This window comes from Esox lucius, chromosome 3 (genome assembly GCF_011004845.1).
Source record: "Esox lucius isolate fEsoLuc1 chromosome 3, fEsoLuc1.pri, whole genome shotgun sequence".
In the NCBI taxonomy this organism is placed as follows: domain Eukaryota; kingdom Metazoa; phylum Chordata; class Actinopteri; order Esociformes; family Esocidae; genus Esox; species Esox lucius.
This window is the reverse complement of record NC_047571.1, coordinates 32,597,912-32,622,911: the sequence shown is the minus strand read 5'-3', so window position 1 is coordinate 32,622,911 and position 25,000 is coordinate 32,597,912. Positions and strand designations below refer to the sequence as shown.

The window sequence follows — 25,000 nt, the reverse complement described above, 5'->3', positions numbered from 1 at the left end:
TTTTACTAAAAACTCAACTCGTCGTGTTTGGAGGAGAAAGAATGCTGAGTTGCATCCAAAGAACACCATACCTACTGTGAAGCATGGGGTTGGAAACATCATGCTTTGGGCCGGTTATTCAACAAAGGGACCAGGATGACCGATCCGTGTAAAGGAAAGAATGAATGGGCCATGTATCGTGATATTTTGAGTGAAAACCTCCTTCCATCAGCAAGGGCATTGAAGATGAAATTGGCTGGGTCTTTCAGCATGACAATGATCCCAAACACACCAACCGGGCAACGAAGGAGTGGCTTCATAAGAAGCATTTCAAAGTCCTGGAGTGGCCTAGCCGGTCACCAGATCTCAACCCCATAGAAAATCTTTGGAGGGAGTCGAATGTCCGTGTTGCCCAGCGACAGCCCCAAAACATCACTGCTCTAGAGGAGATCTGCATGGAGGAATGGGCCAAAATACCAGCAACAGTGTGTGAAAACCTTGTGATGACTTACAGAAAACGTTTGACCTCTGTCATTGCCAACAAAGGGTATATAACAAAGTATTCAGATTAACTTTTGTTATTGACCAAATACTTATTTTCCACCATAATTTACCAATAAATTCATAAAAAATCCTACAATGTGATTTTCAGGAGTTTTTGTCACATTTTGTCTCTCATAGTTGGAGTGTACCTATGATGAAAATTACAGGCCTCTCTCATCTTTTTAAGTGGGAGAACTTGCACAATTGGTGGCTGACTAAATACTTTTTTGCCCCACTGTAGGTTAGGTTTATGTGTAAGGTTAAGGTTAATGGTGGGGATTTGTACATGTACTATATTCTACAGACTGTCAACTTTTGTGCCCCCATTTAATTAGCCAAATAAACGTATGTGTGTGTGTGTGTGTGTGTGTGTGTGTGTGTGTGTGTGTGTTTGCGTGTGCGTGGGTCAACTTCAGCTCTCACATTCTCATCCTCTCTTCCCGTGTTTGTCTCCCTCACCAGTGGTGCTACGGGTTCTACCTCACACACCAGCAGGGCCAGAGTGGCTTCGAGTTCATCTTCAAGACCAAGGAGTTGAAAAAGAAATGGCTGGATCAGTTCGACATGGCCTTGTGAGTTGTCTGCCACCTCTGAAGTTTGGACTGCAACTGTGGATCCGCCTCTGTGCTTCTTCCAGGGTTTTTTTTTTTCTGTCGGCACATACATCACAAGTAACACCCTAGACGCCGCTGGGCTGCTTGTCGTTAAACTTAGGTGAACAATTTATGAAATTAGTTCAGGTTGTTTTGACTTTGGCTCGCTCTCGTGTTTGGAAGGAAATTCATGTTTTTTTGTCACTAGTAAAACAGCTTGTTTTCATTACAGAGTCATTTGTGTTTGCTGTTGGTGGGCCTATTGGAATCACAGAATGGCGCCCCCTTTATATATTGTTGACATGGTAAAATTGAAGTAGGAAATGTTGTTTCAAACGGTGCTGGAATTGCTTTTTGTCAGAATTGAAAACATGATGAGGAGAAATTATTTTGATTTAGAGAGGGATGTTGAACTCAGTCCTGTTGAGAGCCCATAATGTTGTTCTACTTAGCAATCTACCTCTGCAGAGAGAGAGAGAGATGGTGTGTGTGACAGAGTTTGAGTGAGCGTGAGTGTGTATCTGTGTGTGTTTGCGCGTGCACTTCCAACTCGGGGCTTGTCACTACAAGGGGCCCACTGAGGCAGCACAGTGTCTCCTCCAAACCAATGTACAGGCTGTGGAAGCTGGCCATGTGAGTTGCTAAGGAACCGCTTGGTTAATGCGCCGTCCACTTCAAAGGGATGCTTATTTCAAAGGCTATGACATCACGCTGGTCTTACCATCTCTCATCCACAGAAACATATAGACATCCCAGAAGACACTTGATATTCCTATTCTCCTTTAGATAGACACACACACCACACACACACACACCACACACACACTACACATTCACTACACTACACACCGACACACACCACACACACACACACACACACACACACTACACACAGACACACACACACACACACATACTGCACGCAGACACAAACACACTAAAGTCAAACATACACATACACCCCCTTCTCTCCTTTCCTCCCATCATCTCTCCTCTCCTGTCCCTCTCCTACCTGCCTCTCCTCCCCCCTCTCCTCCCCCATCTGTCCTTTCTCCTCACTTCTCCCCTTGCTCCCATCCTCTTCTCCTACCCTCCCCTCTCCCTTCTCCCCCTTTCCTCTCCCCTTGTCTCTCCCTCACACTCCCCTCTTCTTTCTCTCCACAGGTCCAACATCAGGCCAGGGAATGCCAATAATAACTCCCACCAGTTCAGGATGCACACCTTTGACAGAATCACTACCTGTAGCGCCTGCCACCTACTGCTCAGGTAAGGTCAAAGGTCAAATATGGGGTGCTATATTTTTTCTCTGGATAGCGTCTGATGGTAATATTTTTGCCCGGACCACGTATGCGGAGCCGGCCAAGAAGAGCGAATGTCTCTTACTGAGTGTGTGAGTAAGTGACGGACTGCCTTGTGGGTGACTGGTGTCTGATCCTCGTCTCTGACAGAACAAAGTGTGCATTAGGATTTCTTCAAGATAGACCAGAACTTTGCTGGCTACGAGCTTCCGTAGCTATGTTATATTAAGCCTAAAATAATTGCAACTATATTGCAACTATTTCGGGTGGATTTTCAAAAATATGCATCGGTGCATGCTTTCTGGCGTGATGTAGGTCACAACCTCTTGTGCTGTTTAAGAGGAGGGGTTTCCACGATTCCCTCATCTTACCATTCGATGAAAAACTCAGTTATCGTAACCTATATTAATAGTTATTATATCAATGTCATTCACGAATGAAAGAGAAACAAACGTTGTTGTGCCATGAAATGAAATAGCTTTGGCGGTGTAAAGTTCATCTTCGGTTTTGCTAGCAATTGCTAGCAACTACTGGCTAATATAAGCCATACAGTTCATAAATGCTATTTGTTGTGGAAACATACTTAAACTAATGTTTCGTATTAACACAATTAAATTAAAGATTAGATTAAAGGTGTCTAGCTAAATATTTTTGCCATTATGTTAATGGCGTGATGTTAATGGCGTGATGTTAATGTCGTGATGTTAATGATCTAATGTCGAGAGGCAATTTTATTGCAAGGTAGTATGTCCCTTCAGTAATCTCTTTTTAATGTAACACATTGAATGTCGTGTATCAACCTTGTTATACCTGTTGTTGGTTTTAAACCATGCTTGTTTTTTGTTTACTGCTTCCTTCAGGGGTATCTTCAACCAGGGCTATATGTGTGTTAAGTGTGGTCTAGGGGCCCATAAAGAGTGTCTGGGTCGACTGGGCATCTGTGGAAAAACTGGTAAGAGAAATCTACTTCTACAACTAGGTGAATAGCTTCTAGAACAATGTCAGTGACTTCTAGAACAATGTCAATGGCTTCCAGAACAATGTCAATGACTTCTAGAACAATGTCAATGACTTCTAGAACAATGTCAGTGACTTCTAGAACAATGTCAATGACTTCTAGAACAATTTCAATGACATGTAGAACAATTTCAATGGTTTCTAGAACAATGTCAATGACTTCTAGAACATTTCAATGACTTCTAGAACAATTTAAATTACTTGTAGAACAATTTCAATAGCATCTAGAACAATTTTAATGGCATCTAGAACAATTTCAATGACATCTAGAACAATTTCAATGACTTCTAGAACAATTTCAATGACTTGTAGAACAATGTCAATGGCTTTTAGAACAATGACTTCTAGAACAATGCCAGTGGCTTCCAGAACAATGTCAGTGTTTTTTCTTATAGGATTACACATAAGACTGCAGTGGTTAGACTGTCATGTTTTAATTCCAGACACATTATGAGGCATTTACCGTGAATGCAGTCTCTGCTGAGCTCCTTCACTATGGATTTAATAGAGGCCTGAGATCGAATTAATCTCAAAATGTTTTCTTTCTCATCTGATTTCAGATTCTGCCACACCGAGGCCCCAGGTAACTCCTCCACTCGGCTGCTTTCTGTAAAGCCTTAGAAATGTAGCACATGACTTTCAAAATACTTCCCAGACACATAAATATACACAGAATATACACACACCGGTACACAGACTGATGCACAGACACAGAAACAAAAACACCAACATACACAAACAGCAAAACAGTGGGTGATAGACAGGAGGATATAGATGAATGTTCCCCAGACTCTCGGCATTTGCTGTTCCTTTACATTCATCAAATCTGTCATTTTGAGTCTCCTCTGACTGGCTAGACCTGAGGATACAGTTTGGATTGAGAGGCTACATTACTCACACTCCTTCATTACAGCTCCCCGAGTGTAATGTTCAATACAGATGCCGTGTTTAAATTTTGTCCTGTGGTTGCTGTGACATTTATTCACAGCAGAATAATTATATGAAACTTGCATGTTTCTAGTGGTCTTGGCCTAGCAGGTCCTGCGGCCTAACCATCCCTCAACTGTCTCTATCAGTATGGCCTCAGATTTATTATTTTATTATTATTTTTATTTATCATTATTTTCCTGTAAAGATCAAATTTGGGTATGATGCTGCATCTGTGAGTCTGTTACCGTGTTTATTTTGTCAGTCGTGATAGAAACAGAGATATCTACAGGATTTACAGAGGATTCAACTTCACGACCCATGACCCCTGCTGTAGGACAGGTCATGTTCGTGTCGCACTATGTTTGTGCGTGTCTGCATGTGTTTGTGAATGTGTCAGTTTGTGTATGTGTGTCAGTGTGTGGCCTCTGGTGATGTGCGTGAATGACTTTCCTTCTCTCTCTCTCCAAAGAGGTCTCCGATGGTACGGACACAGCCAGATCCAGGTCAGTGTGGCTTGACCGTGCCTCTTCCCAGAACCTAACACAGACATCTCGGGAAAACCGATGCTGTGAAAGTAGCCTGTGTAACCCTTTGAGGTTTTAGCTGTGAGTCAGATTTAGTTACACCTCAGTAGCTCTGCAGGACGTTGGACTACTGCTAACAGTGTGGAAATATACTTCATACGAACACTGTTAGGATGAGGAAGAAAAGGTCCTGGTGATGATGATGGTGATAGTGATGATGATGGGGATGATGGTGGGGATGATGGTGATTGTATTGATGGGGGTGATAGTGGTGGTGATGGTGATGGGGATTGTGGTGATGATGTTGGTGATGGGAATGATGGTGGTAATGATGGTAATGGGGATTGTGTTGATAATGGTGGTAATCAGGATGATGGCGGTGATGATGTTGGTGATGGTGGTGGTGATGATAGTGATGGGGATGATAGTGGTGATGGGGATGATAGTGGTGATGGGGATCATGGTGGTGATGGTGGTAATGATGGTGGTAATGATGGTGGTGATGGTGTTGATGATGGTGGTGGTGATGATGGTAATGATGGTGTTGATGATGGTGGTGGTGATGATGGGGACTGTGGCAATGGGGATGAGGGTGGTGATGGTAGTTATGATGATGCGGGATGATGGTGATGACGATGGTGATGGTCGTGGTGATGATGGTAATGATGGTGGTGATGGTGTTGATGATGGTGGTGGTGGTGAAGGGTACTGTGGCGATGGGGATGAGGGTGGTGATAGTGGTGATGATGATGGTGGTGATAGTGGTTATGATGGTGATGATGGTGATGATGGTGGTGATAGTGGTTATAATGGTGGTTGTGATGGTGGTGATGGGGATGATGATGGTGATGGTGGTGATGGTGATGGGGATGATGATGATGGGGATGATAATGATGGTGGTGATTATGGTGATGATGATGATGGTGGTGATGATGGTAATGGTGATGATGGTGGTGATGATGGTGGTGATGATGATGGTGGTGATGCGGATGGTGGTGGTGATGGTTGTGATGATGGTTGTGATGATGATGATGATGATGTTGGTGATGGGGATGATGATGGTGGTGGTGATGGTGGTGATGATGATGGTGGTAATGATGGTAATGGTGATGATGGTGTTGATGATGGTGGTGATGGGGATGAATATGATGGTGGTGATGATGGTGGTGATGGGGATGATGATGGTGGGGATGATGGTGATGATGATGGTGGTAATGATGGTAATGGTGATGATGGTGGTGATGGGGATGGTGATGATGGTGGTGATGGGGATGATGATGGTGGTGGTGATGGGGATGATGGTGGGGATGATGGTGATGATGATGGTGGTAATGGTGATGATGGTGTTGATGATGGTGATGATGGTAATGGTGATAATGGTGGTGATGGTGGTGATGCAAACAGAACCATATGCAAAGACCATAACACCATCCACGTCATGGTGCTAAAGGAATATCCAATAGAAAAGCCTTCCTTTACCATCGTCTCCAGTGTAGAGTGTCAGCCGGCTGACGGGAAGGAAAGGTGCGGGGAGAACAATTGGGCTGGGTGGATTCACTAAGAAACGCTCGAGCTAGCTAAAGGGATAGGGCGATGCTGTGAAACTCTCCAGCTCTGCTCCGCTCCTTGACCCTGCCGTGCTAATGTCTGGCTGTGTCATTCAGAGAGGATTCCTGTCCATGTTTTTTATCTTCACAAGAAAGACTTGAAAGACACACCAAGTGTCATACTTATTGATTTAAATTGCTCTCAGCATGAGACAAACGAGAGTGTCTTTTTCCATTACAGTTCAAAGGTCGGCAGCTTTGGCTTTAAAATGATAGTCAGTGATGTTGTCCTGGAGTACTGAAGAAGTGATTCTAAAGAACTGAAGAGTTGGTTCTATAGAACTGAAGAAGAGATTTCATAGAACTGTAGAAGTGATTTTTACCTGAACCTCAGGCTGTACTGGGGCAGTACTCAAACACATACAGGTGTGCAGCTGTTTGCTCAGGGCAAGGATTAAAAGTCTAGTTTGGTTTCAGGTCAGGTCAAACAGCAGTAGCCAGCCTAGCATCCTAGCGTATTTTCACTGCTTTCACTGAAAGGTGTGAGGGCTTCTGTGAGTTTTCTATGGTCCCTACCATAAACACGTTCCATACGCTCTGATTCAATCCACAAGCCTTTTACTGTATTGCTGAGTTGATTTTGCTTTTAATCTGGATTGGAGTAGCCTATTTGCATTTTTTGGTGTTTAGTTCATTATCTATCTGTTCATTACATGGCTGTCTCTCTTTCTACAAATCATTATCTATCTGTTCATTACATGGCTGTCTCTCTTTCTACAAGTCATTATCTGTCTGTTCATTACATGGCTGTCTCTCTTTCTACAAGTCATTATCTGTCTGTTCATTACATGGCTGTCTCTCTTTCTACAAGTCATTATCTGTCTGTTCATTACATGGCTGTCTCTTTCTACAAGTCATTATCTGTCTGTTCATTACATGGCTGTCTCTCTTTCTACAAGTCATTATCTATCTGTTCATTACATGGCTGTCTCTCCAAGTAATTATCTGTCTGTTCATTACATGTCTGTCTCTCCTTCAAGTCATTATCTGTCTGTTCATTACTGGTCTGTCTCTCCTTTAAATCATTATCTGTCTGTTCATTACATGTCTGTCTCTCCTTCAAGTCATTATCTGTCTGTTCATTACATGCTGTCTCTCCAGGTCTCTCTGAGTCATGGTTCAGTGTGTCCTCTTTGTTCTTTGCTTCTCCTTCAGGTCTTCCCAAGATGGTGGTGATCAAAGACTATTGTGGCATTCCCCCCCCGCAGACTGGCTCTTCGCTGACCATCCATGCTGGGGACATCATTGAGCTCATCTGTGCTGACCTGCACAGCTCCTGGTGGCAGGTGATGACTGAAACCTCAGTACTCCACCAATATGTGTCTTGGGCGAAAGAGAGAGAGAGAAAGCGAGAGAGAGGGAGAGGGAGAGAGAGAGAGATGGTGGGGAGAGGGAAAGCTTCAGCAACGTAAAAAATAATCCTGTGCCAATAAAGCCCTTTAAGTTAACATTGAATTAAATTGAAAGTAAAGAGAGTGAAACGAGAAACTTTATTCGGGTGACTAGTGACTTCAGGCCTCATTATCTTCCAGTGGTATGAGAATATCAGCTTAATCGTTGCAAGTATAAAACATTTCTTGCATCATGTCTAATCCCCCTTTGTTTAATTAAATTAAAATTTTCCATATATATAATCATAATTTTTTTTATTAATTTGGTTACTGCTATATCCACTAAGCTATCTGCAGCCCCTGAGCTACAACCTTTCCAGGCTTTGCCTGTTGCAAACTGACTCGTGCTCGGCCATCATCTGAACCCCCTGATCACAACGTCTTCATAAATGTGCACGATAATGACCTGGGTCCTCTGTGTCCCCCGAATGTACAGTCGGCTGGTCAATTGCCCCATGATATTATGACATGACAGCCATCGCGATCCAGAAATGTGCCTCATGGACAGTATCAGAAGAGATTATCCTATGATCGTGTTTCTTCACAGCAGTCTGCGTCCTCTGAATTGTCCAATTCCCCCAGATGCCTTGTTTTTGTATTGAGCATTCTGTTAAATAACTTACATTTATATTCCAGATGTATGTGTAAATTGGCCCAATAGATATTACCTCCAAGCTAGTCATATGCCCTGCCAGGAAACTCTTCCAGGACTGTTTTGTAGGAGACATGCCAACAGGCACAGATGGACATAATTCAATGTCTCAACCAGCCATATTAAGTTTGCATTGTATAGTAGAGAAAAACACTTAGGAAATGTGACTAAATCAACATGACATCATCCCCTATTGGATTATACAAGCCAAGATATATACAGTCCTGCAAGACTGAATCTACATGATTCCACCGACAGTGTGTGCATGATTAATACCTTTTCAGATCATTGATGAGACCCAAGATTGGACCCGAGGTCAGACCTGAGATCAGATCAGAGGGGTCAGACCTGAGATCAGATCAGAGAGATCAGATCAGAGAGATCAGATCAGAGAGATCAGACCCGAGATCAGACCAGAGATCAGACCAGAGATCAGACCAGAGATCAGACCAGAGATCAGACCCGAGAGATCAGACCCGAGAGATCAGACCCGAGAGATCAGACCAGAGATCAGACCCGAGAGATCAGACCCGAGAGATCAGACCCGAGAGATCAGACCCGAGAGATCAGACCCGAGAGATCAGACCCAGAGATCAGACCCAGAGATCAGGCCTGGATGCAGCACCTTAATTTTGTTGATTTTCCAACACGTTATCGTAGGAATATCAGCAGTGCTATTATGATCATTATCAACATATCTCAGTGCTATTATGTTCATTATCAACATATCAGTGCTATTATGTTCATTATCAACATATCCCAGTGCTATTATGTTCATTATCAACATATCAGTGCTATTATGTTCATTGTCAACATATCCCAGTGCTATTGGTCGTTAATGACTCTCATCTATGTTCAGTGTCAACATACAGTATGAGATGTACTGTTTACCCTCAGAACACTAGGGGCAGTTATGAACATATTCATAGTTCAATAGAGAGGCTGTTTGCTAGGGCTGAATAGGATAGGAATTAAAACTCAGTTTATTTAGGAAGCAAGATTCTTCAAACATCAATCCTGTTTAGTCCACTGAAAATGCTGGGTTTTCCATCTGCATTCTTCTGCATTCTATATTTGCATAATGTAGTTTTTTTGAGACTACGGAAATGTTGCTGTCCATAGCCTGCTGGCTAAGCAGTTTGGACGGAAACAGAATGTTGGTATCATTGTATATTACATTATGTTATTATATAGTAAAAGCACCTGTTAACACACACACACACCTGGCGTTGCTCTGAGATGATATTACTGCCACTCTGGCCACCACCTACCCTGTCGAGGAGGGAATAATGCAGGAGGAAAACAATCACATTGCCCAGTCTTCCTCCAGTTGGTTCACTGAGGAACTACTAGGCACGGCAGCTGGGAAATCTTGACCTCACTGTGAGAAACGCTGATGAAAAGGTGCAAAAGTTCAGATTGCGAGACATTTGCGAGTCACGGCGTTGACCACAAAGTTGAAGCACTGCGTGTTCGTTGGGCGGGGAGGGGGGTAGCCTGATGAAACGCTGAATGATGCACAATTCTTGATGTGTTTGTTTGATTCCCCCAACAGTAGGCCAACGCATGGCAGCGTTCTAATAAGGCTACTTAATTTTCTACGGGTTCCCCCGGGGGTTCTAAGGCTGGAATTACAGAACATTGATTCATGTCCCCAGTTCTAGCCTGAAGGCAATTATCCACCTCTTCTCTCTCTCAACTGCTTCTCTCCTTCTCTCTCTCTCTCTCCCACCCATCTTTCTGCCTCCCCCTCTCTCCCCCCTCTCGTTCTGTCCCACACCCTCCCTGCGCCAGGCTGCACAATATAATCAATCACTGTAATTTCATTTGATCGTTTACTGTGCCAGCGTAATACGTTTAATCTTTATCACACGCTTATCGAGGGCGTAACAAATAGAGAAGGGCTCTCAAAAGCTTCTGATGAAATGTTATTAAGTTGAATGAATCATCAGGATGGGCTTTGGATTCACTTTCCAATCTAATTTCTGTTGAGACGAGGCGATGCATGAGGCTGAGATGCACTTTCTACTGAAATAAAGAGGTACAGGGAGGGAGGGGTGTTAGGGTAGACGGGGGGGAGGGGGGCGCGGTAGACCGGGAGGGAGGGGGCAGGGTAGACAGGGAGGGGGGCGGGGTAGAGAGGGAGGGGGCGGGGTAGACAGGGAGGGAGGGGGCGCTGTAGAGAGGGAGGGGGCGGAGTAGACAGGGAGGGAGGTGGGGTAGACAGGGAGGGGGGCGGGGTAGAGAGGGATGAGGCGGAGTAGACAGGGAGGGAGGGGGCAGGGTAGACAGGGAGGGGGACGGGGTAGACAGAGTGGGGGGCGGGGTAGAGAGGGAGGGGGTGGAGTAGACAGGGAGGGAGGTGGGGTAGAGAGGGAGGGGGCGGAGTAGACAGAGAGGGGGGCGGGGTAGAGAGGGAGGGGGTGGAGTAGACGGAGGGAGGTGGGGTAGAGAGGGAGGGGGCGGAGTAGACAGAGAGGGGGGTGGGGTAGACATGGAGGCGGGAGGGGTAGACAGGGAGGGAGGCGGGGTAGACAGGGAGGGAGGCGGGGTAGACAGAGAGGCGGGGGGGGAGACAGGGAGGGAGGGGGCGGGGTAGACAGAGTGAAACCCCATTGAATCCCAGCATGCTGTACTGTAAGATTCTCCTACATAACTGGAGGAAAACTACAAGCAATGCATGAATTAGGCCAATATCCACCAATATTACAAACTCAAAAAGAGCAATGGAGTGGAAACATCTCAAACACAGTCACTCTTCCATCGTAATCAGGCCTCGCAATTCCAAGAGTTAAGCCAAGATAAGAGTCCCTTCATCAACTGGTCTGGGGATTGAGCTCACAAATGTGTCGAACTCACACACTGAAGCCTCAGGACAAGAACATGCAAGAAGAATAAACCAAACTAGATTGTAAACACACCTGCAGGATCTACTGGGGGACACAGACACATGCAGATGAAATAACTGGCCTTAAGTCGATGGAACACCATGAAAAACTATTTCACCATGGTTGCTAATCAGTACCTCGATGAAGAGGCTAAGTAAGCACAGTCTTATCATTGTGAAGGGTAGACCCAGGAAGTCCTGTGTAATCACTGTTCTATGTTAGACCCACAGACAGAGCGGCACTTCCTGACAAATAACACAAAATACAAGGCAATTAAATAAAAAATACTTGTCAAAATCTTTGTAACATTGTACTTTGTAACATTGAACTTTGTAACATTGAACTTTGTAACATTGAACTTGGTAACATTGAACTTGGTAACATTGTACTTTGTAACATTGTACTTTGTAACATTGAACTTTGTGACATTGAACTTTGTGACATTGTACAACTTATTGACCAACTTAATCACCATGCTAATAAAGCAAATTAAAATGTAAATAACAAATTGAGGGACAGAAAGAGATACAAAGACAAAGTGACAGAAAAAGAAAGAGACAGAGCGGCCAAGGGAGGGAAGAGATAGAATTTCTTATTTTTTTGTTAATTATTTTAATTTTATTTTCCCCCAATAGATTTAGGAATGTAAACAAATGTCTCCCATGCCGATAAAGCCCTTTGAAGTGTTTGAATGAGCTAGAAAGACAGAGAGAGAGAGATAGAGAGAGATGCAGAGAGAGAAATGCAGAGAGAGAGAGATACAGAGAGACAGAGAGAGAGAGAGTGAGATGCAGAGAGAGAAATACAGAGATACAGAGAGAGAGAGAGAGCAAGAGGGAAGATAAACACCCTGGGAGATGAATACAAAACAAAGTCTCAGACTTGAATTTCATGACTGCATCTTAGATTAACTTGTTTAAATTAAACAGACTTCCGTAAAACCTCCTACAAAATCTTTACATTTAATCACTGAGAATGGTTTGTAAAATGTAATAATAGCTATTATAATTATTGTCTCCCCAATTGTTTCTTTTATTATTTTAATGATATAATAATATAAATAAGGGCTACGCTGCGTCTGGTTGGCAGTGTAATCTTAATCTTGCTAGAAGCGCTTAATTGTGACAAAACAGTTAGTCTTTCACAGTCTGTCACGAGGAGCTCAGATTGTTCTGGTGTCAAGACAGGAGAATCATCAGATTCATTATTTAGTGTTAAACAAGCCTGTTGTTTTAGACACTGTACAAATCTACCACCCACCACTGAAGTCTGCTCTGCTGCTATGAATAACTCAAGCTGTGTATGAGAATGTGTGTGTGTGTGTGTGTGTGTGTTTGTTAGACGCTCTGCCTGGTTCTGGGCTAATTGTCTAGGATTTATAGAAACGATGGTGAAGGGAGAGACGGATGTTGCTCCCAGGCAAATATAATGTGATTAACAGCTGTGTGCTGTTGCAGGGCAAGATCCTGAAGACGAGAGAGATTGGCTACTTTCCCAGCGATGCAGTCAGGCCCTGCCCGTGTGTAAGTACGGAAGCTAAACAGACTTCTTTAAAAACCTCTTTAAATGCTTAATGGACCCTTCATAGGCAAATGTAGATGTGTTGGAGTCCCTTTATATGGCCTACATTCCTCAAAACTGATTGCTCAGTAGTGTAGATCAACTCCAGACTGAATATGTTTCTCTCACAGGTGCCAAAACCAGTTGATTACTCGACCCAGCTCTGGTAGGTGAAAAAAAAACAATGAGATTCTATATTATACTTCTAATAATGTAATTATTCGTTGGGTATGTGGTGTGGTGGTGGTGTGGTGGTGGTGTGGTGGTGGTGTGGTGGTTGAGTGGTGATTGTCTTGTGTTTGTTTGGTGGTAGTGATATGAATATGTGATGGTTTTGTGATGATTATCTGAAGGTTGTGTGCTGTGTGTGTTTGTTGTGTGATGAAATTGTGATGATTGTGTGATGGTTCTGTGATGATTGTGTGATTGTTGTGTGAGGATTATGTGAGGATTATTTGATGGTTGTATGATGGTCGTGTGGTGGTTGTACTTTATGATGGTTGCATGCTGGGTGTGTAATGGTTGTATGATGGTCGTGTGGTGGTTGTACTTTATGATGGTTGCATGCTGGGTGTGTAATGGTTGTATGATGGTCGTGTGGTGGTTGTACTTTATGATGGTTGCATGCTGGGTGTGTAATGGTTGTATGGTGCTCAGGTTTGCAGGGCCAATGGAGAGACACCAGGCAGAGGTTGAGTTGATGGACAGAGAAAACAGCACCTACCTCATCAGACACAGAACCAGAGAGTGTACTGAATACGCCATCAGCATCAAGTAAATAGTGCAGAACTGGGCTGTGCGTGTGTGTGTGCTCTCATGCATGCATGCTTTTCTCATGCAACTGTGTTGAGGTTGGATCATGTTCCTCCTGTATCTACAGAATCGCTGGGTAACTGTAATCTCACGCCGCCCGGTTCAATAGACACTGAGAGTCTGAAAGCTTTCTGGGACTGTATTTTCCCCTCACAGAAGAATGTTACCACACAAACCACACACTCCAGTGTAGTGTTGTAGTGGGTTTGGGGTGAATGATAACCACAAGATAACTGCTGTAGTGGGTTTGGGGTGACTGATAACCACAGGATAACTGCTGTAGTGGGTTTGGGGTGACTGATAACCACAGGATAACTGCTGTAGTGGGTTTGGGGTGACTGATAACCACAGGATAACTGCTGTAGTGGGTTTGGGGTGACTGATAACCAGAAGATAACTGCTGTAGTGGGTTTGGGTTGACTGATAACCACAGGATAACTGCTGTAGTGGGTTTGGGTTGACTGATAACCAGAAGATAACTGCTGTAGTGGGTTTGGGGTGACTGATAACCACAGGATAACTGTTGTAGTGTGTTAGTAATGAATGATATCACCAGGACAACCGATCAATGTTGTTGTTTTACCTACCAGCACACTTATGCTCACACACATGCACACACACTTTGAAAGTCTCAAGTCTCAATAAAGTACAATATCCAATGACACAATATGAGAACTGTGTTACTATGAAAACAAGAATTGGAAATAAATACTTCACGCTGGTTTTGAAAAAAATATGAAAATCATCCTTACTTTGAAAAAAGCTGTCCAAACAGATTTAGTTTACAAGCAAGGCCAATAGCACGGGTGAATATTTGTCTTTCCAAACTTTTGACTGGTACTGTGCGGATAGACACACAATACGCCAGAACATTATGGCCACTGGTCCATGGTCCAGTTCATACACTCGCGTGGCCATTGTAGGCACTTTTGATGGTGGACAGGGGTCACCATGGGCTCTCTGACCGGTCTGTGACTACGCAGCCTCATACACAGCAGGGTGTGATGTGACCCATTCCTCCCTTAACCATCCTTAAAATGTCCTGTGACTCATGCCACAGTAGACCTTCTGTCGGTTCAGACCAGACAGGATGACCTTCATTGCCCTCACACAACAATGAGCCTTGGGTGCCCAACGCCCTGTTTTCGGTGTGTGATTTGCCCCTCCTCGGACCACTGTCTGTAGGTTCTCACCACTGCTGACCGGGAGAACCCCACAAGCCTTGTCGTTTCAAAGATGCTCTGGCTCAGTTGTCTGGCCCTAACAATTTGGCCCATGCTTTCCATCTAAATCACCTTGATATGTGCTTTTGTTAGAGGCTGATCGACGTTATTTGCTTCACCTGTGAGTGGTCATAACGTTTTGGCTCATCAGTGTATTTCCATACAGAATATATGAGTCATATTTAGGGCTTGAACATAAAAGGGAACCATTTTATTGATTATATAATTTGTTTCTGCAGTAGGTAGGTTTCATAAGTATTTTCTATAATGGCAAGTATGCACAGACGAGACCTCTTTCCATATCTATGGACAATTTTATTATGGTAATGCTACGCAGATGAGATCTCCTTCCATATCTATGGAGAATGTTAGAATGGCAAGGATACACAGATGAGACCTCTTTCCTTCTTAGTTCTTCATCAGTTGATTGACTGTTTGTCTTCTTTATACACAGGTTCAAGGATGAAGTGAAACATATTAAGATTCTGACCAAGAGTGGAAGTTTTTACATTGCGGAGACGAGGCTGTTCAAGACTGTCTTGGTGAGTCATATTTTAACCTCTCGGAAGGACATCAGACAAGGGAACTTTGTAGTGGGTCGGGTTGGTTCCCATTGCCATGTCTGTGTGCAGTACAGTCTGGGAACGGGGAAACAACAAGCGCTTTACCCCGTCTGAAAATGGTTCTCCCGGGTTCACATGACAACTCCTTTATTCTCAAAATGTAGAACCCGGTGGAACTGGAAATTGGTCGGACCCTTGATTAAGTTCTGAATCCGTACGTGTTAAAGGAAGAGTTTGAGCAAGAAAAAAGAGCTCTTATCAAGTTAAGGGGCAGACGTGTGGTATAAATGTCTCCTCACTCCCTGAATTCAAAAGATCTAGACCTCCAACAAATTACAAAGTGGTGTCAGCCTGACAAATGGGTTTGGTGTGACTGAATCCAACCTTCTACCCCTTTGAAGTGACCCATAACTGTGAGTATGTCCTGTGTGTTCGCCCCTCAGGAACTGGTGGAGTACTATAAGCAGCACTCTCTGAGGGAGGGCTTCAGGACTCTGGACACCACACTTGAGGTCCCCTTCAGGGAGTCGGGCAATGGAAACTGTGTCCCTCTGCCGGTCAGACTCACCTGTAGTGGTGAGTACGAGTGAACAACAGCACGGCTGGACGGTGACACACACAAACACACAGTGTCATAACAAACGCACGCTCCATCACCACCGCAGTACCGCCCCGTCAGTCCTGTCAGATGGCTTTCCTTGTCAGAGTACTCTGGGTGGGCTTTTACAGTGTACTTTAAAATATACGTATTTTACAGTGACATTTGCCTTCCCTGCTATAGTGCATAGAAATCCGTGACATAGCATAGGTATCTTTGCTAAATGGACATTAAACAAGTCTTCAGGAAGTGGGTTGTGAAGTACCTTTTAAAAATCTTCGAGATATAACCTTTTTAAAGGTGCTCTGTGTAGAATCCTGCCTCTAATGTTCACAAGACTGAATTCTTAACAATGAAACGACCTTTCTCCTCCTCATGTTCCCAAAACGAACGAGACTAGAATAGGATTTGCTACTCCACATGGAAAATGTTAGATTTTAGGGTGGGGGGATAGTACTGTTATGTGTCTGAAGCAAAGAGGATGAGACTGTGTACATTTTTGTAGAAAATAATTACTAAATCCTATATCCTGCCAAAAAAAACACAAACATGACGATCTTCTTTCGGAATATCTACGTAACAGACTCGCTTGAAGTTCAAATGTTTGGGGTTCTTCAAATGACTTCTGGACTTTTGATCCTCTTTTTGTGATCAAACAAGTTCTATGTAACTCAACTCATGAAAGGCTTATACTTGTGGATTCGGAAGAGCCCCACAGACAGAGAAGAGAACACAGGACGTCTCTAGCACAAACACAAACAGAGCTGTTCATGACAGAGCTGAGAATTTTCTGGCTGAAGGTAATTTAGCTGTTTGATTGAGTAATTGCAGATGGGAGTTAGTTCCATGCCCTGATGGCTCTGTCAAAACGTTATACTTATTAAATCCAACTATTGCATTCAAGTCGCAGTCATTCGCTGGCTTAGATCAGTTACTGATAGGATTCAGACAAATTGTTAAATGTACTGACAAGTACTGACTTATCATAGGATAGCACTCACAGGTTTGACATTTACGGTCTGTTAAGAAATACAGTATTTAAAAGCTAAACAGAGCCTATTTAGACAAAACATTATATATTATTATTATTAATTATATTACCATATTTTGGGTTAAATTGTTGAACTGTAAATGTTGTGCTATATCTAATGCTGTGCTTAATCAATAAATGTGTCTGTACTCTGGTGATGTTGTTTATAATTCAGCCCAGCTTATTCTGTCCTGTCAAACGGCAGGTCAGAGGAAGGGAACAGTGGGATGACACCTCCAGCATAACGCTGGGAAACTGCTTTGACAGGACAGTTTAGACTGAAAACACCACAGTGGAGAGTGCAGAGGATATATCTGACTGCATATCTTTTTTGACGTATACACCTGTCCCTATGAAGGTATTGGAAGTGTTTTGGAAACATTAAGTCCTGGATTAAGTCCAAAGGAACTGGCAACAACATGAGGGGGTGGACTTAAAAACATGTTCTGTTGTAGCTGAGCAAACTAAACAAACAAAGCAAAAAAGGGCCAGCAAAGAGATTGTTAAAAGCATGTTCCAGAATTAAAATATCATGGATACCATATCTTGACTAGCCAACCTCACTTGGCCAATCAGGACCCTCTCTGAACTACCACCCAAACTCACTTGGCCAAACAGGACCCTCTCTGGACCGGTAACCAAACTTACTGGGCTCAGTGTCCAATCGAATGAAAAGTGCATTTAGTTTGCTGGTTTTACTCTGAGTTTCATAGTCCAGACATTAACATGGGGATGAGCTGTTGTGTGAACTTTAATCTTTGCAAAAGGGGATTTGGATTTGGTAATAGCGAAGGCAGATATTAATAGGATATTAAAACGAATGTAAGTTAACAAAGCCACATTGTCTGAGAATTTTCAGGGTTCTGGGTGGCAGCATGGATGTTGTTGTCTCACCACCACAGCAACTCCCTCCGGCAGGACTGGAGGCCTGCAAAGATAACTGAGGGCATTAGTCAACTGCTATTATAATAATGATGATAATAATAATTATAGTGTTATATTAGTTATGATAGTTGCTGCCATTCTTCCCAGGCATGATGCATTAACATATGTTGGATTAATGTAAAAGTCGACTTGCACCTTTCGAAATAAACAAGTTGCCGTTGACACGACTGTTAAGTGAAAAGCTTGGTGTTATACCTGAATCTCAGCCCTGCATTAGACTTGCTAGACATGCCAGAAATACATTAGATAAGTATAGTGTTAATTTGTCTTTTGGGAGAAACGCATCATGATGTCATTATTTAATGAAAAGAATAATAGACTTTAAGAAAGCACTGACACTTTGAAATACACACAGAACGGCATACTACAAGCAGAGAAATTCACAAACAAAAAAGGAAAATGGTGCTCCTTCTACCCCTGAAAGTCTTCCACAGGCAGGGTTGGGGAGTAACGGATTACAAAAACAATGTGTGATCTGTTTCATTACAAGCAAAAATACTTAGGATTCGTTGCATGTTATATTTTTTTTCAAAAACCTTGTTAAAGTTAAAGTTGTGCGCATCAGTTGTGCTTGATTAGCATGCACGCGAATGTGGCCGTGCATACCCAGATAAGTAAGCACTTTAATACTGAGTATGCCTATATTAATATTAGCCAACCCGTATAAATGTAGTTTAGTACTCTACTACCAAAGCATATTTCTCGAAACAATTATAGGCTATACCTGGTATTTTATATTTTTCAGATTTTGGATAGGACCTGTTTAGGGGACTAGGCTACTATTTGCCTACAAATAGCTGTAACATGGTACTGCTTCCAAGATAAAAAAAAAAATTACAGAATTGACCATGATATTTGAGGAGGAAAGGTGTGTTGACAAGCACTTGGCCCATTGATGACCAGTCATGATTTTCATTTCATGCCGACACCTAAACTGCGTACATAAAGGCCTGTGATCCTAATTCATCTGGACAGAACAGTGATATCATTGGTTAACAGTGGCTGCTGATGACATCGACCTGAAAGTAAGATGTCATCAGCAGTTTATTTATTAACATGGTGTTTAGAAAACGAGTCACTGTTTGCCCTAATAAGGGCAGGTTCTGTTCTCATCAGAAAAACAGAATTCTCTGCCGTGTTCACGTTTGTACACGTGCCTGCAGATCCCAAGGATCCGAAGCGTTTTACAATATTGGTGGTTGTGGGTCAAGACATCAGGTAACGCAAAATGTATGCTTTAAAAGTTAATGATATATTGGTCTTTATGTATAGTGAATACATTTTTCCAGGAATAACCATTGATTTTGCCTTTCTACATCATGGTCAATTGATTAAATTTTCCACAGTTCTAGAGAAATTGCAATAAAAAAAAACACAGTGTTCATCTGAGCTCTGTAATGAATGGGTGCGAGGCTCCAAACGCAGTGTGAACTTCAATGTCAGACCTCTCAAGCAAAACAGGAGCCACAGGACGGCTGGGTTCACAAAGAGCATAGAACAGAAAACAGGCGCGTTCAGGGGTGAACAAGATGCAGGTGAGTGGCAGGTTGCAGGAACGTCCCCATAAAGGAGGACCACGAGCAGGATGGGTCCTCACAAGCTCAGTTTGGCAACAAGTGGCAACAAAGGACGCAAAGATGGCAGCACCAGCTCTCCCAGATAAAGGACATGATACACATACCAAAGCCACTCGCCCAGCTCCCATTCATTTCAAATCAATATGTAGCGTTGACTAGGGATTTGAGCTGCAGCAGGGAAGGCTGAGCAGTTTACTACACTGCTCAAATGAATTAAGAGAATCATCCCAGTATAACACTTAAAATTCAGGGATATATATGTCCATTTAGGACGCATAAGCAATTGTGAATCATTGTCACCTGTTTTGGTGCAGACTGATTCTTTTCTAGTTTTGCGTTTTGCTAGTGTCTTTGTCACTACTGGTAGCATGAGGCGGTACCTGCAGCCCATTCAGGTTGCACAGGTAGTCCAGCTCCTCTAGGATGGCACATCCATACGTGCCGTCACAAGAAGGTTTGCTGTGTCTCCCAGTACAGTCTCAAGAGCATGGAGGAGATACCAGGAGAGGGGCTGTAACACGAGAGCTGGACCGGGCCGTAGAAGGGCATCAACCCAGCAGCCAACGGTACCCTGACTGCTGTTAGGTACCAGGATGAAATCCTCAGACCCATTGTCAGACCTTACACTGGTGCAGCGGGCCCTGGGTTCCTCCTGGTGCAGGACAATGCCCAGCCTCATGTGGCCAGAGTGTGTTGGCAGTTCCTGGATGACGAAGGCGTTGATGCCACTGACTGGCCCTCACGTTCCCCAGACCTGAATCTAATTGAGAACCTCTGGGACGTTATATATCAGTGCGTCGGATGCTGCCAAGTAGCGCCACAGACGGTCCAGGAGCTCCCTGATGCCCTGATCCAGGTCTGGGAGGAGATCCCCCAGGACACCATCTGCTGTCTCATCAGGAGCATGGCCAGACACTGTCTGTAGTGAATACAGGCACACGGGGGCCATACACACTAATGAGTCACATTATGAGTTGCTGTGATGAAATTGGAACAGCCTGCGATTTCAATTGTTCACTTTGATTTTGATCTTTAATGTGTTTGGTTCATCGAGACCCCATGTGGGTGTATTTTGACTACATCATTATTAACCTCGCTTATAACCAATCACCAAGGTTGTTTTTATGTTTCGCTTGGATTAATTGCCTGTTGGACAACCAAAGTTGTTATTTGCATTATTTCCATTTCAAATCGCAGTTTTCTTTTTGAGAAGGTGTGTTTATCAGTGCACAAGGTTGCAGCTGTTATTTTTGTTCTTCCTTGTTCACTGCAATGGATCTATCTACTATTGAAGTCTGTTCATATAGGCTGTTAAATTAGTCTGGACTGAAAATGTGGAAGCACTTCTAATACAACATGATTTAAGAGATTCTTGATGAAAGAACTAAACGCAAATATTTTTTGTCATTATATTATAAGATTACTTGAGAATTGTTCACTGTATAATGTTTGATAATGTTAAATGCTGGTTAGTTGCACTGACTGTGCAATTCCAGACTACATAATTAAATGATGTCCCATTAAATGTCTGCCTTCTGGGCATAAGTGACCAACACGCGAATATAGAATCAAAGGACTGATCTTAAAGTAAGTAACTTAACACAGTACTTTCTACAGCAAGTTACATTACTAGTTACTTAATGGGAACTGTAACTAGTAACTGTAATTAATTCCCCAACACTGATTGTGATGTATTAGAAAAAAATACTTTTCACAAATACAGTACATAACCAATAAGGTAAAATGAAAAGATCTGTATGTCCAGGTATGTAAACTTAATTTAGTTAAGTTAATTGATCAGGCTCGATGTTCAATTGGCTATATTCCTATTTGTCTTATGTCTCTTAATACAAAAGTAATCAAAAGTAATCAGATTATGAGTTTTCGACAGGAAACTGTAAAAGATTACATAAAAAAAGTAATTTAACCAACCCCGTCCACAGCTCACCCAACCACGTCCACAGCTCACCCAACCCCGTCCACAGCTCACCCAACCCGGTCCACAGCTCACCCAACCCGGTCCACAGCTCACCCAACCCGGTCCACAGCTCACCCAACTCCGTCCACAGCTCACCCAACCCGGTCCACAGCTCACCCAACCACGTCCACAGCTCACCCAACCCGGTCCACAGCTCACCCAACCCGGTCCACAGCTCACCCAACCCCGTCCACAGCTCACCCAACCCGGTCCACAGCTCACCCAACCCCGTCCACAGCTCACCCAACCCGGTCCACAGCTCACCCAACCCCGTCCACAGCTCACCCAACCCCGTCCACAGCTCACCCAACCCCGTCCACAGCTCACTTATAATAGCTCAGGGAGATTTTAAATTGGCCACCTGCTTGCATACATGTCAGATATACAACCAACTCGCTCATTTCCAGACCTTGTAAGATGTTGTTATCAGTGGCAGACTTGAAAGATGGAGGAGAACCAGAGACCTGTGGTGGAGCTCACATCGAACCACACTACATGATGCAGTTAACAACACATCCTAAATGCCCAGATCTTCTAAGAATCAGACCCATAGTGTGAGTGTGGGTGTGTGTGTTTGTGTGTGTGTGGGGGTGTGTGTGTGTGTTTGTGTGGGTGTGTGTGTGTTTGTGTGTGTGCGTGTGTGTGTGTGTGGGTGTTTGTGTGGGTGTGCGTGCGTGTGTGTTTGTGTGGGTATGTGTGTTTGTTTGTGTGTGTGTTTGTGTGTGTGTGTGTGTGTGTGTAAGCAGGGCACAACAAGGCCTTTCCAGATAACATTGCTTGGGGATGGCTTCACATTTTACTGGCAGGACAAGAAATATCACTCTGAACAGACACACCTACATGAACACGCGCACCCACACACACACACTGGAATAGCAAGACATTTCTCTCTGACTGGCTTCTAGTAGAAGAAAATGTCCTGTGTGGCTCAGCTAGCTAGTAGAGCGTGAACTTGCGACGCCGGGGTTGTGGGTTTCATTCCCTCAGGGACCACTATGAAGTAAGTCTCTCCGAAAAAGTCTCTGCTAATTGACTACTACTGTATGTAGATCTGGTGTTCTCATCTCTAAGCCTGTGCGACAGGATGTGGTGAGGTGTTCATTCTGAAGGACAAATATAACCACTGATAATTTCCCAGACAGATTAACGGACACAGTGATTATCACCCAGAAGATCCAAACGATAGCTTGTTTTTCTAATCCCACTTAGTTCTGCTAGTTCTGGAGGAAGGAGCACATCTTAAGGCCTATACCTGCATGATGACTGCATCTGTTTGGCAGGTACAGGTTATGCTAGCAATTACTACGCTATCTTAATTTTTATATTTAATTTTAAGACATTTCATGCAGATTTCTACAATGCATTGGAGTTCAGTTCACCGCAAATTACCAATACGTTTATTTAACAATCGTAATTTAATGCAAGTAATGCATCATCTTGTTCATGACCTATTCGCTTTTGAATAATGCATTTCCTCTATCAGCTTAAAGTATGAGAACGGCATCTAACATCACTTGAACTGTCTTGGGTTAAAAGCTGCTGAATGCACTTTTACATTTGGTTGTTGTCCCAAGAACAGAGACGCTGCAGCTAGCTAGAAAACTATTTTGCCAACCAGCTGGCAAAAAAACATAAGCTAATCAGCAAGTTTTACCTGTAAGCTATAGGTAATCAGCAACATAGCTATGTTAGCATTAGTGAATATGCTCTTGCCATATTAATCCTGCTGGCTAGTTATTATTTTTGCAGTAACCTGTATAATTGATAAAACCTTGCAATGGTATAGCAAAAGAATGAATCACTGATGTGTTTAGTCTAAATTAACGGTAAGGCTGTCCCTGCTAATTACCGTGTCCCCTCTAACTAGCTGTGCAAATTAAATGACTTTATTAGTCTTTATTATGTTTTCTGTCCCTTTGTTAAGGATTGAAAACAGTCATGATTGATACCTTAAGCTTTAATAATGCATCTGTATTTTAAAAGATCCTACTGTAATTTAATACATTTGTTTAGTGGTTGTGGTTTATGAGAATTATCCCATGTTATCACTGACAATAGAGATGATGAGATTTGTGAATGTTGTGGATTATGTATTTGTCTCTGTAATTATGCTGAGTTTTCCACTAAAATGTAAGTTTTTAATCATGACACTGAATAGTTTTTTGCTATTTAATCAACAATAGCAATAATGTTTGTTATGATTACTCTTCTAAACAGACCATAGTATTTAAAAGAAAATGATTCCTTCTGAGGTAAATATCTACACAATCCTTTTGGAATATCATCACAGAACGTTTTAATTAAATGGTTGATTTACGGTTTTATCATGAATTGCACCAATTCACAAGCCATGTTTTTCTAATTCAACCTCTGAAAGTGCCACAACATCTCCAGACATGTATTTGCTTCTATTAAATATGGGAATGAAGAGGAGGAAGCTGGATCACATTTTCACCTGTTCAAATACCAAAACAAAAAAGTATCATGCTTTGTGATGAACTAAAGTTTCCATAACAAGGCTAACATGTATATATGTGCTATCTTTTTTTTTATTGTCCAAGAACATAGAACACATGTCACTCTCCTTGGGAACCAATTATCCAGGTACAAATACAATGTAGACTAATCAAAACAGTGCATGCATTGTTGTACATAAAATTGGCACAGGTTTCTAAGAACGTGTTTTCAATGTCAGTGTTGTGTGTATTATGGGGTGTTGTGTGTAGATTGTTGGCAAAAAAACAACAAACTAATTAATTATAAATCAGGTCACTGCAAATATGAGAAATACAGGTACTGTGTTTACACGGTGTACAGAAAACTGTCACAACTGCAACAAATAATAAGACAAAGCCTCAAACAGCCACTATGACAGCCATGCCATCAAGGGGAGCCGCCAGAACGCTGCCCCACAGTGGGTGATAGACTCACAGCTGCCTCTCCTTCCCCTCCAATCTTTGTTACCTTATACATATCTAACGGAAGTAAATACATGTTCAGAATGTCTCGGATTGGAGAGGTTGAACCACTGATTATTTTATTTTGTTCCCTGTAAACGTTCTTAAGTGTGGAATAAATGTTATGTCGTGGATATGTAATTGACTATGAGTGCAGAGAGCATTTTGACAGTGGGGCGACTCCATCTCCGCCATGTTAAAGGCAGTTTCTTCAGAGGGTGACAGCCAACACGGGTGTTAGTACTCAATACACCGCCTGTCCCTCAGTGCATTCTGGGACAGATATTCCTGACTCAAGTCCTCCTCCGCAACCATAGATCAAGGAATCAACCTG

At 42.9% G+C, this 25,000-nt stretch overlaps 1 protein-coding gene across 2 annotated transcripts in view; it reads left to right on the top strand.

Moving 5' to 3' along the window:
- The window catches only part of vav3b (vav 3 guanine nucleotide exchange factor b), a 67,286-nt gene that overhangs the window by 38,985 nt on the left and 3,301 nt on the right, over window positions 1–25,000 (top strand). For both annotated transcript variants that reach the window (XM_029118846.2, XM_029118845.2), the window contains exons 15-25: window positions 985–1,094; window positions 2,280–2,381; window positions 3,274–3,365; window positions 3,991–4,013; window positions 4,830–4,863; window positions 7,647–7,777; window positions 12,880–12,945; window positions 13,114–13,148; window positions 13,640–13,756; window positions 15,473–15,560; window positions 16,025–16,157. In XM_029118846.2, coding sequence (XP_028974679.2) covers window positions 985–1,094; window positions 2,280–2,381; window positions 3,274–3,365; window positions 3,991–4,013; window positions 4,830–4,863; window positions 7,647–7,777; window positions 12,880–12,945; window positions 13,114–13,148; window positions 13,640–13,756; window positions 15,473–15,560; window positions 16,025–16,157 — 931 coding nt within the window. The remainder of the gene's footprint in view (window positions 1–984; window positions 1,095–2,279; window positions 2,382–3,273; window positions 3,366–3,990; window positions 4,014–4,829; window positions 4,864–7,646; window positions 7,778–12,879; window positions 12,946–13,113; window positions 13,149–13,639; window positions 13,757–15,472; window positions 15,561–16,024; window positions 16,158–25,000) is intronic.